The sequence below is a fragment of the Saccostrea cucullata genome, unplaced genomic scaffold (assembly GCF_032062105.1).
Source record: "Saccostrea cucullata isolate Sc308-1 unplaced genomic scaffold, CSIRO_AGI_Scuc_v1 ctg672, whole genome shotgun sequence".
Classification (NCBI taxonomy): domain Eukaryota; kingdom Metazoa; phylum Mollusca; class Bivalvia; order Ostreida; family Ostreidae; genus Saccostrea; species Saccostrea cuccullata.
The window spans coordinates 78,665-93,068 of NW_026928000.1; the positions used below are offsets into that span (position 1 = coordinate 78,665).

Here is a 14,404-nt window from a genome sequence, read left to right on the forward strand (position 1 = left end):
TATTGAACTATTGTGAAAGTGTGCATCGCCCCCAGATACACATACTGATAAAAAAGAAGAATGGAATAAGGACATAATATCAACAATCATTACAAACGAGGAATGAAACACGTGAAAATCCATGAAGCGAAATCAAGTACCTATGGGAAGACAAATCTATTTCATATTTAGATATTTTACTTGAAAAAGACGTTCAGAGTAATCTAACAACCAAGCTCTTAGATAAACGTGATGACTTTAATTTTTCTATCGTCAACTTCCTTTACTTATGCAGCAATACAGCTCAATACATTATTTAAAGCTCAAATGGTTTTTCGCACGAATTAAGGTCACATGTTTGTAATAAAAGTTACATTGTCCGAACTTCAGTACGATGACATAGCCCTACGTTATTTTACATATATAATGTCAAGTGTTTCATATTCAGATATTTTACTTGAAAAAGACGTTAATGGTAATCTAACAACCAAGCTCTAAGATGAACGTGATGACTTTAATTTTTTATATATAAATTAGCATTCAGTAAATAATGTCATTGGGGCTCGGAAAGAAACAAAAAACGTTTTTCTATGACTTTGTCATAATGATTTTAGTAAAATATTCTCTTTCAATTAAAATGCATATATCCGTAACATTTTCATTCAATTTCTAATTGTTTTTAGAACACAGTTTTGAGTATGACCCTTCGTATACTGGAATATGGCAGATCCTTTGATTTGCTGTATTTGTTTTTTCTTTCTGATAGATGTTTTTCTAAATTTAGGAAATGAAACAAGTCAAAGGTTGAAAGATCTGGCAAATTTTGTTGGTGTGACAAAACATTAACTTTCTGTTTATCCTCCAAACTCCTTTACTCTTCATGGCCTGTGGGTTTGGACGCCGTCATGAAGACATTTAATGTAGTGAATTCCTCATTCTGTTTCCTTCCTCTCATAAACCTTTCATTTTTTTTTTCAAAAACATTGTTTTCTAGACTCCTCCAGAAATTGAACTTCCTCCCCGAATATGAATTTGAACAACAAGACCGCTAATATTTAAGAAAATAGCATATAAAACTGTTTCATGCTATTGCAATTCTTTGTTCTTCTTAGGCCTTTGCAATTTTGTCAAGTGCATCTTATTGTAATTTTATTTTGAGGGCTTAAAGCAAAATGGATTCAAGTTTCATTATCTGTTAGAATTTCATACAAACGTGGATAAGTACAGTTTTTGATTTTTTAAAATAATTTTTTGGATATTCCTACATGCTGTCGTTTTCACTCATTTTTCAAAATAAAGGGTGACCTTTGAGTATTAAACTTTTTTACTATAAAATGTTTCTTTAAAACAGTATGAACTATCCCCAAAATGATTTTTATCTAAAGTCTAAAGTTAATAAAATATAATCATTGATAATTTGTTGAAATTTCGCAAATTTACATCGGTTGTTGTAAGATATTGTTGCCAAGGACGGTACCCATTTTTGATGCCCATTATAAAATTTTTGTTTATGGAAATCTACATGTTCACTTGTCTATAAAACAGACATTGGTTGCTGTAAATTTCACATATTTCAGTTAATATATATTTGGGATATTAACAAGTTTTACAGCTGCTTTAATGAAGCGTTTAATTTGACTAGTTTACTGATTCTTGACCATTCATTTTTAATGCAGTGTCTCGAATAGCCCTTGTTTTCCAGCTTCCCACGATGAAATAATGTGATGAAAAGTGGTCACACAAACTGTTATCAATTCATTAAAGATTCAATAATGAGAGAAAGTCAAGCTTTATGTCATATGACTACTATGCTGTATGTCATCGAGCTAAGGACATTATTTATTGAACGTCCCTCGTAATGTCAAGCACAGTGCTTTAAAATTTTTATCTTAAGTTTCCAAAGTGGATGTTTTAAAGATGAATTTATCAATAAATGGTACGATGTTTCTACTATACGATTCTACAGTAGGGTTTAACAAATTGTGTAAAACGAGCTTTCTTTAATACCATGTACCTGAAAATTTTAAATTTTCTTCTTAAAGTTTAGAATTTTTAAGACTTCTTTGCTCATCATTTATCGTACTCCTCTTGGTTTTGCCGAAATGTAGCTCCGAAAAGGGATAACATTGCAGAAAGAAACCACACTAAAGGGTAGGATAAAGAAGTATTGTGTATTTTTTAAATAGTAAATTTTTTTTTATGAAAAGTAAAATTCTTCTGCAAATACGGTTTGAAACGTTAAAATTTTGCTGTGGGAGGAATCATTTATTATTCTAGATTTTAGAAGATGACTCTGAAAAATGCCACCTTATTAACATACAAAGCAGTCAAACAGATGAAAAATACTATTACCACCCCGCGTTAAAGGGTCAGAATGTACACAAAAATGCAAGTTACTGTAGCTGTACTGTGCCCGTGTCTACGTTTCTGCAAAGAGCTACTGCTTTCAAAAGAACGGATAAAAACTCAGCTGCAATTGGCAAGAAACCACAAAAAATCAAATGGGAATGGTTGTTATTTTTCAGCTATGAATATATCAAAGTTCTACCAATTGATATGATATATCATGGCGGCTGTGACCGGTCGGCAGGGGTGCTCACTCCTCCATGGCACCTGATCCCACCTCTGACGTTTTGGAGGTCTGTGTTTGCTCTGCTCTAATTTTGTGTTGTTTTATGGACTTTTGATCTTGAATACTGTTCGTTATCTCCATATGTTTCAAGGAAAAGTATGTTGTTGACAAATCAGATCCGTCGTGTATTTATACAATAGAAAAATAATTCAATTGTCAAATATTTACATTTCCAATAAATTTCCCCAATGATTCTTTACAAAATAAAATGTAGTATATTTCCTCATGAACTACATTAGGTATTTTTCACGAATGAGCATGAATATCTCCATTGTTACGTCATAATACCGCTCTTAACGTCAAAAAGTCAACAAATATAGTGCACACGTTTTTGTTTTAAAAATGACAGTTGAACGGCGTAAATTTATGGCAAGTCATCAGAAAAATAATGTAAATATAAGATATGAATCTAATTTTTTGAAGATTCATGAGGTATATGAACTACAACGCTTCACGCCGGCATATTTATCATGAAGCGCTAACGCGCTTCATGAAATATGCCGGCGTGAAGCGTCGTAGTTCATAACCTCATGAATCTTCAAAAATTAAATTCATTTCTTAAATAAGTATTAAGAATACCAAACAATTGGTATGAAACACATCAGCCAAAATACGACCAATGAAGGGCGTCAAGGTCACTATATCAACCAAACGTCCAGAGTATTAATTATAAATTATCACAATCATTAGAGTTATATAAATGATTGATTAAGGAGGTTCGATCCTGAGCTTTTGAGCAGATTTTGGTCTCGATCTTTATTTCCAAAATTCTGCATCATTTTTAAGTTCTAACATTAAATCTGGATTTTACAATGCAAATTAAACCATATCCAATTTTTAAAAAAAACGCGATTGAATTCCATTAAAATAGGATTAAACCAGGAAATATATTTTGTTGCGGAAAGTTTTCTTCAGAAGAAAATGATCATTTTTTTTCCTTTTGAAATATATATAGTACAATTAAGTTTGGATTCATATTTTTCCATGCTGGTTGCACACAGAGTTGTTTTTTGCAGTGAAATGTTTTATGCTGGTTCTGAACTATTTATTTAATTATATCTTATGAATTCTTTCATTATATTGAGACAAGTACAGAAATATATTAAAAAAGTCCAGGAAAAAATAGAGCCAATTTTTAGCATAAAATTAAACCCTTTCAGTACATGTAATATCTATTAAAAATTACATCATAGACCCCTAATTTTGCTTTTCTTTTCTGAATATATAACTGATCAATCTGCTTAAATTCAATAAAAGTTTAAGACTTTAAAATAATTTTCTTGTTTGTTAAATTTCCAATGCCAGAAAAATCACATTTTGTGAGTGCAGAAAGGTCAAATAATTGATTATGTGAAGCAATTTGAAATTTTAAGGTGTCCTTTTTTAAATAGAGTTATATTATATATTATACTATGATTTATTGGGATAAAGAAATGAGAGAAAACGTCGAAGATGTGATTTTTGTTTAAGACACAGATTTCAGTGCAAAATACTCTAGCGCCAAAAAGCATATTGACCCCCCCCCCCTATTTTGTGTTTGATTTTTAATTAAGCTATGTTAGTAGAAACTAAAAACATTCTTGACAAAAAAGGTTTAAGACTTTAAATATCATGATCCAACTCCGTTGATAAGAGAGATTTTGTCTCCTGATAAAATATGTCAGAATTGCAATATGTGAGTGGGATGATATGCGGAATTGTTATTTGAAGTATGTAGAAAGGTCAACATTTAGTCCATATCAAATGCAAAGGAAATTTTCATATTTAAAGATACAAACACATAAACATACGTATAAATCACATACATCTAATAGTTTTAATTCGTTTGTATATGTGCACTATATGCATGCATAAAGATAAACTCTTTGTAAATTAGTTGTTTTTTAATTCATTAAAAAATTGATTTATCCAATCCTGATGGATTAAGCGAATTCACAATAAATTCAAGTTTGCAGAAAATGTGACGAAAAGAACGTCCTAAGCCTGCATTTTGGGGGAAAAAATGTATAGAGTTGCATTATCATTTAGTTTTATTGTCAAAATAATAGAGTGAATGACATATGTCGAAGTAGAAAAGTTAAAGAGCATCATCCTATCTTCAGGTCAACAAGAATGTTACCTAGATGTGAATGCCTTTTATTCGATTTTTATATACTTCTTTTTAACTGTTGAATAGTAAACCTAGAAACACCATTACATGTAGATGTAGGATTTCTAAGATTTATTTTTACTGGTGCATCGGAAAGAAGAGATGATTTTATTTTTATTTTTTCAAAGTTCACAACTACATGCAACTGATTGCAGAAAAAGGTGAAATACTAGAAGATCGCATTTGGCCAATAAATAGTATAAAAGTCGCACTTTTTACGTAAGACTGATAAAATTTCAAGGTCATTGACTGCGGTATAAATGATAAGATTCTCTGCATGACTCGCAGAGAAAAAAATGAAGAGGACAGGCTTTCTGTTTCTTTGCGCTGCTCTGGTTGCCTCCGCCAAGAACTTCTACCCCGAAGTCTCTATCACAGGAGAGTCGGGTCTTAGACTTGGAATTGTCGGTAAGTTTTAAGATAGGTAGGGTTTTTTTTTTAAGAAAATACTTCAAGAAGATATGTGTAATATATTGTGATTTGTTTTGTTGTAAAAGCAATATACATAGCCCAAATAGGTTTAGCATACGACTTTCAAAACTTTATACAAATACTTAACACGATGACTTTAAGGCCAGCTTAAATGGCATCAACAAATAAATGGAACTCGTTAGGTTACTTACCTTGTCACTGGTCATTTGTAAACTTATTTTGTGTGAAAATACACAAAGGTCTTCAAAAGATTTTATTATAAAGATGCTTGTGTTTCTGTTTGACAATATCAACATGAATGTAGTTTTTGGAAATCGTTTTCGAACTATCTGTTAGACAATCAAATGGTACTAATTGCGCCCCGTTATTAGAAGACCTAATTGGAGTCTAATTTTTGTTTTCATTTAAAGTCAAAGCTTTTCAGTTTGTTGTGATGTTATGGACTTCTGTTCAACATTTAGATATATCGACGACGGTTGATTAATTAACGATTATACTAGTATTATATATTATTCCTGTAATAATATTTTACTGAAAAGAGTTAATAAATTTTTTAAGTCAAAGTGAAAACTGTAGTTTTTCCATCGTCATCTGTCTATTTCATCAATCACAAATGTATTAATTAATTCTTCATATAAAGTCTTTTGTTTTATTTAGATGAAGATGGCATAACGAAGGTCTTATATACAGTACGCTCAAAGAGTGGAGAAAGAACATATGAAGTTACATCAAAAAATGGCAAGAATCAAGAAATAATTTTATATTAAGTATCAATCTTTCATTGTGAGATAAATTAAATGATATTTAAGGTAATGCCTTTTGTAAACTTTGTATTTTCTAACACAGGGGATGATATTTGGGAGTACATAGATCAAAACGCTAATGTTCAAATAGGCGATCTGGTAGAATACAAAACTTCTGTTGAATACGGTGGAGAATGGATGGAATCCAAGTGGAATAAAGGTTTGTTTTTTAGGAATGCTTGAAGAATATAATAAATCATTGATGCTGATATGATTGATTTCCGTTGTGTTTTTACTCCACTGATAACCTGAAAAAAAATTAATTTGTATGTAAAGTTTTGGCATATATTCTGATACAAGTAACCACGAAGCTAAAAGTACATTAAATCAAATTTAATACATTTATAGATAATTATCAAAATTTACACACTGATCAATACATCGGCCAGTAAATGTCCATATTTTTTCCCGTTGGTATCATTTTAACAGAAAAGGGCGATGTTGATTTATTTTAGTTTTCCTTACACCAAGAGGACTTATGATGCCCAGGAAAAGTAAGCGATCTTACACGGTATTTAGAGACGATTTTAACTCCTTCAACAGAGATTCCTACACAGTAGAAGTCAGCTCCTGGGGAGGAGGGGTAGGTGTTTATGTTTTCCTTAAGGTCATACGCAACGTAGTTTGAACTTTATTAGGTTCTTCCCTAGAGTTGAAGAGTTCCACTAAATAAAGGACCCGTGTGCAATACTTTTAATGTCTATATATGGATTTGTACACCTCTTCCATAACAAATTTTGATGAAAATAAATCTGGAATTTACGTTTAATAATTTTTGTACATTTTTCTTTGAATAATGCAAAAAATTTCATAATTTGATATCTTTTCAAATCCCATGTAACACATGCTGATTTTTTGTCTAAGAACATGTAATGGTATTATAATTTTGAATTTAGAATATCTTGAAAAGTTATCAGTAGGTAAGGTACTTAATTAAAGGTAAGGTCCTTAATTAAAAAAAACTTTTATTAATTTGATGTGTTTTACTTTGAAAAGGGAAAGCTAAGTACTAATATGTTTTAAAGTCTAAACAGCTCCTGGGGAGAAAGGGTAAATAATTTCTTTTTATTAAAAAAAAATGTAGTCATTATTTTTCCTGTTTACATTTTTATATGTATATTTTACTTTGAATTGAAAGGGAAAGTTAAGTATGTTTGAAAGAACATTTCATCAACATTGTATTATATGGAAGAAAGGAAAATTTTAAAGTTTTAAGAACTTTTGCCCAATTCCGGTATAGTTTTTATTGCATACATGTACAATAAATATTGCTCAAATTGAAATTATTATTTTATTGAACATGTTGAAGTTGTTTTAATTTAGAATGGAGAATTCCAGGTGTACACACCAGAGAATGTTTATACAGCCAATGGATGGCTTTATCTTAAACCGGTATGTTGTTTTTAGGCAATAAGGACAGCTATCCTAGATACATATATTAATTACACAGTATATCATAATCTAACAGAGTAAATAAATTATTCATACTCTTTTTCAAGGGCCAAATTATTAATTTATTTAAAATATTTGTTTTTAATTATTGGTTTCAAGATACTCACCAGCTTGTCGAGGGTGCAATCAATTTTTGGACTTTTTTAAAAGTGAAATTTCGGTTTAAGGTCCGGTTAGCAAAATTATAATTTATCTTAGTTTTTAAGACTTGACATTAGATACTTAACGTTTAACAATCACATGTTTTATTAGCATTCATTTTACTCATAACCTTGGAAATCCGTTGTTTTTTCTTAGACATTAACTGTAGATCATCATGCTTTTGATGAGGGTAAACTTTATCACGGGCGAATGGACGTAAACAGTAAGTTGCTTTTTGAATGTTGATCTAACATAAGCATTTGATAGAAACAATCATAAAGGTATATAAGTACATATTTGTTTACAAAATTTACAGGTCTTTGGCATACATGTACAAACAGTGTTAACTGGGGCTGTGACAGAACGTCATTCGGACAGGAAATTCTCCCGCCAGTTATGTCAGGAAAAGTGACGACACACGCTTGTATCAGATATGGACGTGTCAACGTTCGAGCTCGTATTTCCAGAGGAGACTGGATTTGGCCAGGTAATATCTCACTAAAATATAGGTTCTTATCATCATTTCCAAAATTAATTGGATAGTATACTGTATATTTCACTAAAATATAGCTTCTAATCATCATTTCCAAAATTAATTGGATAATATACTGTATATTTCACTAAAAGATGGTTTTTGTCATAATTTCCAAAATCAATTGGATAATATACTGTATACTTGGGTTCTTGTCATAATTCCAAAATTGATTGGATAATATACTGTATATTTCACTAAACGATGGGTTCTTGTCATAATTTCCAAAATTAATTGGATTATATACTGTATATTTCACTAAAAGATTGGTTCTTGTCATAATTTCCCATATTAATCGGATATACTATAGACAGGGAAAATTTCGCGACCCTTTCGACCTTCTCACTGGAAAGCGAATTTAAACCAGCGCAAATTCAAAGAACACAAAATATTTTTTAAAGAGAACTATGACTGGGCCAATTTGAAACGGTGCAATATTGCTTGCAAGTGTAAGACGAACCTCAATTCAGTAGATAACATAGGTCTTTAAAAAAAATAAAAACACACATATTCTCTTTATTTTAATGGGTCGACAAAAAGCAAAACCATTTTGACTCCTAATGTAACCTTCTTCTTTTTTTCAATAAATATTAATACATTGATTTAACAGATAATGTCATCTTGAGATTTTAAAATATATAAATGCATTGAATTATAATCAATTTCGTCAGAGAAAATGACGTTGTAACATCAATTTTATGCCTGATTAAATGAATACTGAAAATAAAATATAAGATTTATTATTTTTGTTTAACGTCGAGTCGGCAATATTTCAGCCATATTTTGGCAATCAAATTAAGTGAATATGGCCTTTGTTGAATTTTTCGTTTTCTCTGGTAATTTAGATCTTACAAGAGAGCCACAGAGTTTAAGAAGACTATTTTTGTCTGCCCCACTTCAAATTGCAAATACTTTAAATATATGTAAATCTTTTGTACATTCTTTTTTAAACATTTTAATATGTGATACAAAAGAGATTTTACGATCAAAGATAACACCTTAAAAATTAATTTCTTTAACAATTTTGTAAAATATAAGAGGTTGACGTCATACATAGGTTTGTAAACATTTATGACCTTAGAACAATACGATCAAGTGCAATGATGCTCAAATTTATGGATATGAAGAGCGCATTAAAGTAAAACCATAAAACTGTCTTATCAGAGATTTAAGCACATTTAGATCACATCTGTAATTTTAAAAATCCAACAGAAAAACTTATTTTCCCGGAAAAGACTTGAAATTTATGGGAACAGAAACTGACTTAAAATAAATTATGTGATATATAAACATTAAATTCATGAAAGGTACAATGAATCTTAATTCGCAATTTTTTTTATCTGTTTATAAAAAATTTAGAATATGTTTAAAATATGCATTTCTTCATTAAATTACCTTTCCACCCTTTTTCTCAGCAATTTGGATGTTGTCATGTGACAGACATTACGGTACCTGGCCACGATCTGGAGAAATCGACATAATGGAATCAAGAGGTTGCTCTTTTAAATTTCTTTTGCATGAGTGAGAGTTTATATATAATAGACAAAATTGCTAACGCACCACTTGTTAATTCTTATTTGTGAATTGAACATTTACCAGGTCGGTACTAGTGTATATAATATGCCATTATTTCCAAAACAGTGGGATTGACAAAAGTCTTGCTATCATGAAAAGACCCTTGAATGACCTTCTTGTCCGAAAACCAATTTCCAGATGTGCACTTCGCATCATTTTTGCCCAGATATAAAATTCTTGATCACTAAAGGTTGTCTGTGAGGTTGCCACAGGAGTAGTTTCCCAGTTATAAATCAAATAACAAACTGCCATTGACTCTCATATCACCTAGTTATCATCCAGTGCCTTAGTGTCCATACCAAATCCACTCAACTTCCGGTTGACGTAGTTTTGTGGAATAATTTTCAACTTATTGTATGCTGCTAACTTAATGCAGTGGCCATCTATGGTAAACATATTTAGGTTTGCTAATCTATTTGCAACATTTTTCATTAGTGGAATTGATGAGCTTTGTATTGTTTTCATTTTTACAGATTTCTGTAAAGGAACCCAGTGCAGACGCCATAGTGTCTGTTTTAGCACGCTCCTCTGCCGTCAAACCCCGCATACGGTGTAACTTTTCTCTGAGTTTTTAATTAGTACGAATGTAAAGAACACAAATACGAAGAAAATATTTTTTCTCTTCGAAAATGGAATAGAAACGATTTTATTATTTTCTTTGAATTGGTCACACTTCAGTGAACATTGTAGTAACTTATAAGGTTTGACATTAATATTCCTCACTTTTTATTATTGTAGCATATTTATATACCAAAAACATCACAAACTGGTTTTTAAACTTAAAACATTAATTCTCTTAGGTGATGCGTTAGCAATTTTGTCCAGTGTACGTGCTTCGACACCACGAAATTGTAGAAACAATCGTAGAAACAACTGAGTTTAAATTCCATTAATTAATTAAATATGCCTGTATTTTATATTATTTTAATGTTGTCATTTTTTTTTAGATTTTGTTATTACTGGAGGTGCTTGGTTTAAAAAAAACTATTTTTTTAATTCTCTAATTATTGCACAAGTCACATTATGACTGTTGACAGCAGTCAAGTTTTGACAAATTATTTAGAATGTGACTTTATCCATTTACAGGAAATTTAAGAGTGATGGAGGGTGGATCTAACCATGGCGTTAGTTATGTAGGGTCTACATTACACTGGGGACCTGACAGTAATCATAATGCCTATTATCTCACACACAAAGGAAAGTAAGCTGGATATGAATGGATTATTTTATTGAAATTATGATTTTATATATGTTTATATCTGTTTAAATATCATTCCTCACTTGAATCAGAAACTAACGATATTGCTCTTGATCTTTTAATTTAGACACGGTGACTGGTTCGGGTGGCATACTTACTCGCTGGAATGGAATGACCGTCATATAATGTGAGTATTTGTTAAAGTAGCAAATGAAAATTGATAGGCTGTTATTAAAGCCGCTTGATCCGAAACAGGCACATATTATCTTACACAATAAAAGTACTTCATTACATAGATAATATATGAAAATAAATTATATGATTGATTTAATAGTTTATTACAACAATCCTTACGTGGAAAACATAGATCAAAAACCTTATTGACAAACAGAAGTTCCTGACGGGAAGTTAAGATCTGCTGTGAAGTTACCTTTGAACAAAAAAAGATTTATCAATTATATCTAATTATGAAGATAATTCAAACCCGAGTATTTTTTCCATTAGTAAAAGCCTAAGTCCTTTTAAAAATTATGAAATTAATTGAATACAATCTATAGGAATTTTTTTTATTAATAAGCATATTTAAAGAATAAAGAAAAATCAGATATTTTTAAAGATCTTTTTTAAAGGAAGTTTAGTAACGAAGGCTAAAATATTGTCCGTGTACAGGTATAAGTACTTTGTTATGGAAAAAAAGGTCGAGTTTGTTCTTCATGAGATATACATGTAAGCGATAAATCTAATTTTCGATTTCTAATTTTTGATTTCACGCGATATCAACATAGGATTATTTTTTGTGTGACCTAACAAAAATTATTTTTTTAACTTTTGAATTTTGATATCTTTTAAAAGAAAAAGACTTTGGGGATATAATTTGACAAAAGTTGAAACAATTTATGGACAATTATTTTTCAAGAAGAAAAGCGAATATATTTTTCTGCGATTAGAATCGGACTAAGCGGCTTTAAACGAAAAAGGGAAAATTATATTTTAAAAAATGAATGTCAAATTTAGATAAATGTACATGTATATCTCAATCATAATGGTAAGTTTTAAGATTTCATGATACGACGTTATTCCAAGACCATAAACTGAGAACAGACTTTTGTGTTTAAATATTTTGAGTTTTTATTTTAAAATACACATGCGTTTGCTAAAAATTTTGAAATTTTATATAACATTTAAATTCAAATCAATGATGAAATTATTTTCAATTTGATTAAAAATTTTCTCTAAAAAGTTACATTGATTTAAAATTTTGACTGACGTCTTTTCTTGGTTTGTGGTTTTGGGACCTTGACGTCCGACACATCGACAAATAGGATAATATGTTGACAGTCACGACTTGGAATCTTGTAAAAATCAGCATTTACCCTATTCATTCAGTACATGTATTTCTGTTCAAGATGTTGTTCTTCTGTTCAAGATAATTATGTAGGTTTATTTTCTCATATGGTGAAGCTATCAAGATTGTAAAAATGCCTTTTGAATTATTTTTCCTGTATTATTTGATGTTTTAAATTTTGCCATTTTGCCATTCATTTTTACTTGTGCAAGAACGGATTCCCCATATAGTTTGAAGCATATTTGTTTAGATTAATATGCAAAAAATTACGGATCGAGCCACTTTTAACAATCTTCCTGCAAAGTAAACCCTAACATATGACATGCAATGTGCAATAAAGATTCGAAGTCAACTCAGTTATTTGTTTCTAGGATTTTTTTTATATTTGTTTTCTTTTCAATTCCTAAGTACAGTAAAGCAAATGGCAAAATGATGCATGTTTGTTTATTCAAACTTTTGTTTTAGCTCACCTGAGCTAAAATTCAGCAAAGGCATTAGTCACATTTTTATAAATTTTGGTCAAATTATGATTATGTCGGGAGTAGGGTGGGGCTACAATTTATAATCAAATTTTGCATTTGAATATATAGAGGGGAACAAATCGTAAGGCCGTAAAAGGTAAAGAGTTTAAGCGGTGATTTCAAATGAATACGCAATGTAATATGGTCACAGTAAAATTTGTCATTAAGAATGTGATTTTTAATTGATTTTCTCTTCTATATTGTCTTATGAACTTTGATCAATCTATTGCAGATTATATGTTGACAATCAAGAAGTCCTGCGTGTAGACACTCCAGCCCAAGGATTCTGGAACTGGGCACATTTCTCTGGTCACAACATCTGGGGAAATTCGCATAATGCACCTTTTGATCAACCTGTGAGTTAATAAATTGTTTTGTGAGTTAATAATCTAATAATTGAATAAGATTTTTAAGTAATATCCATTTTTCCCGTTATGTTTAGTATTTGCTGATGACAATATTTATTACTTGGTACGGTGTGGTTAATTTTGGTTATCAATCATATTTTGCTAATCAAAGTATTGTTATTCTATGTTGTTCTTTTATATACAGTTTCAGTAAACAATTTACCTACCTATGAGTGACAATTTATTTGTTTCATAATATTCATTCAATTGCTGCTAAATTGCTAGTATGTTTCCTAAATCAGTTTGGGAAGAAATTTTTTACATTATTTTTTTGCTTTAGTATATCCAAATGTGTTCTCAAGTAAAATTTAGTAAATGAGCGGAACAAATAGCTTTTGACTGTATACGCAGTACGTACACACGAAAAAAGTATATGTATGAAATTGTATGACCATGACCAACTTTCATACATGTCAGTAATATTTGAATTGAAATGCACGTTCATCAAATTATAATACAAGGATGTGTCTGCATGTATGTAGATTTATTGCCATAGGTTGTGATTAAGTGCTGCTTTTTTCCCCTTCTAAATAAAATCATTCAAAATATAAAATGAATGAACTGAAACTTAAGTATCACTGAAATAGGCATGTGAAAATATCAGATCAATATAGTTAGGGATTGTGTACTTTTTGGTTGTGAAGAGACATGTGGTTGTGAAGAGACGTTTGGTCTAGGAACATCTAGTACAATTGCTTGTATGTAGATTTATTACAATAGGTTGCCATTATGTGCTGTTTTTTTCCTTAGTTCTAAATAAAACCATTCAAAATATAAAATTCTGAAACCAATCACAAATACTAAAAGTAGCATTACTTTATGGTACTTTTACATGTCGTAAGGGATATATACATAAAGGCTGCTATGATATGTTTAAACGTATTTCTCTTTTACATAATTTTATCACTTTGTAATCTAAACTTGATGGAGTGTTTCATTTGTTACATTCAGTTTTTTTTCCTAATTTAGTTCCATCTCCTCCTCAATGTGGCAGTAGGGGGTGGGTACTTCCCAGACAACGCCCAGTATAACACACCCAAACCCTGGCACCATGGCTCGTCACATCCGATGAGAGACTTCTGGGAACACAGGGGAGACTGGTTACCCACGTGGCACGGAGACGACGTGGCGATGTTGATTGATTATGTTGAAATGATTCAGTATTAAAAGATCTCATATATTTTTTTATCCTCTGAGAGAAAGGATTTAAATAATTGGATTAAATAATAGTACTAGGA

At 30.6% G+C, this 14,404-nt stretch overlaps 1 protein-coding gene across 1 annotated transcript; it reads left to right on the forward strand.

The window, feature by feature from the left end:
• The first annotated feature begins 5,021 nt into the window (after nt 1–5,021).
• Nucleotides 5,022–14,404, forward strand: LOC134276131 (beta-1,3-glucan-binding protein-like). Its single transcript, XM_062758403.1, has 12 exons — nt 5,022–5,168; nt 5,850–5,930; nt 6,039–6,155; nt 6,451–6,578; nt 7,319–7,387; nt 7,745–7,811; nt 7,905–8,075; nt 9,536–9,613; nt 10,782–10,896; nt 11,021–11,080; nt 12,992–13,115; nt 14,136–14,404. Exons 1-12 carry the CDS (start codon nt 5,057–5,059, stop codon nt 14,331–14,333), a joined length of 1,320 nt encoding a protein of 439 aa, XP_062614387.1. The 5' UTR covers nt 5,022–5,056; the 3' UTR covers nt 14,334–14,404.

What these genes read in the sequence shown, in the direction of transcription:
- LOC134276131 (XM_062758403.1), top strand. Translation starts at nt 5,057, where the DNA reads ATGAAGAGGACAGGCTTTCTGTTTCTTTGCGCTGCTCTGGTTGCCTCC. An exon ending in AGGAGACTGGATTTGGCCAG is followed by an intron (nt 8,076 to 9,535) that starts GTAATATCTCAC and finishes CCTTTTTCTCAG; the next exon opens with CAATTTGGATGTTGTCATGT. An exon ending in CGACATAATGGAATCAAGAG is followed by an intron (nt 9,614 to 10,781) that starts GTTGCTCTTTTA and finishes ATCCATTTACAG; the next exon opens with GAAATTTAAGAGTGATGGAG.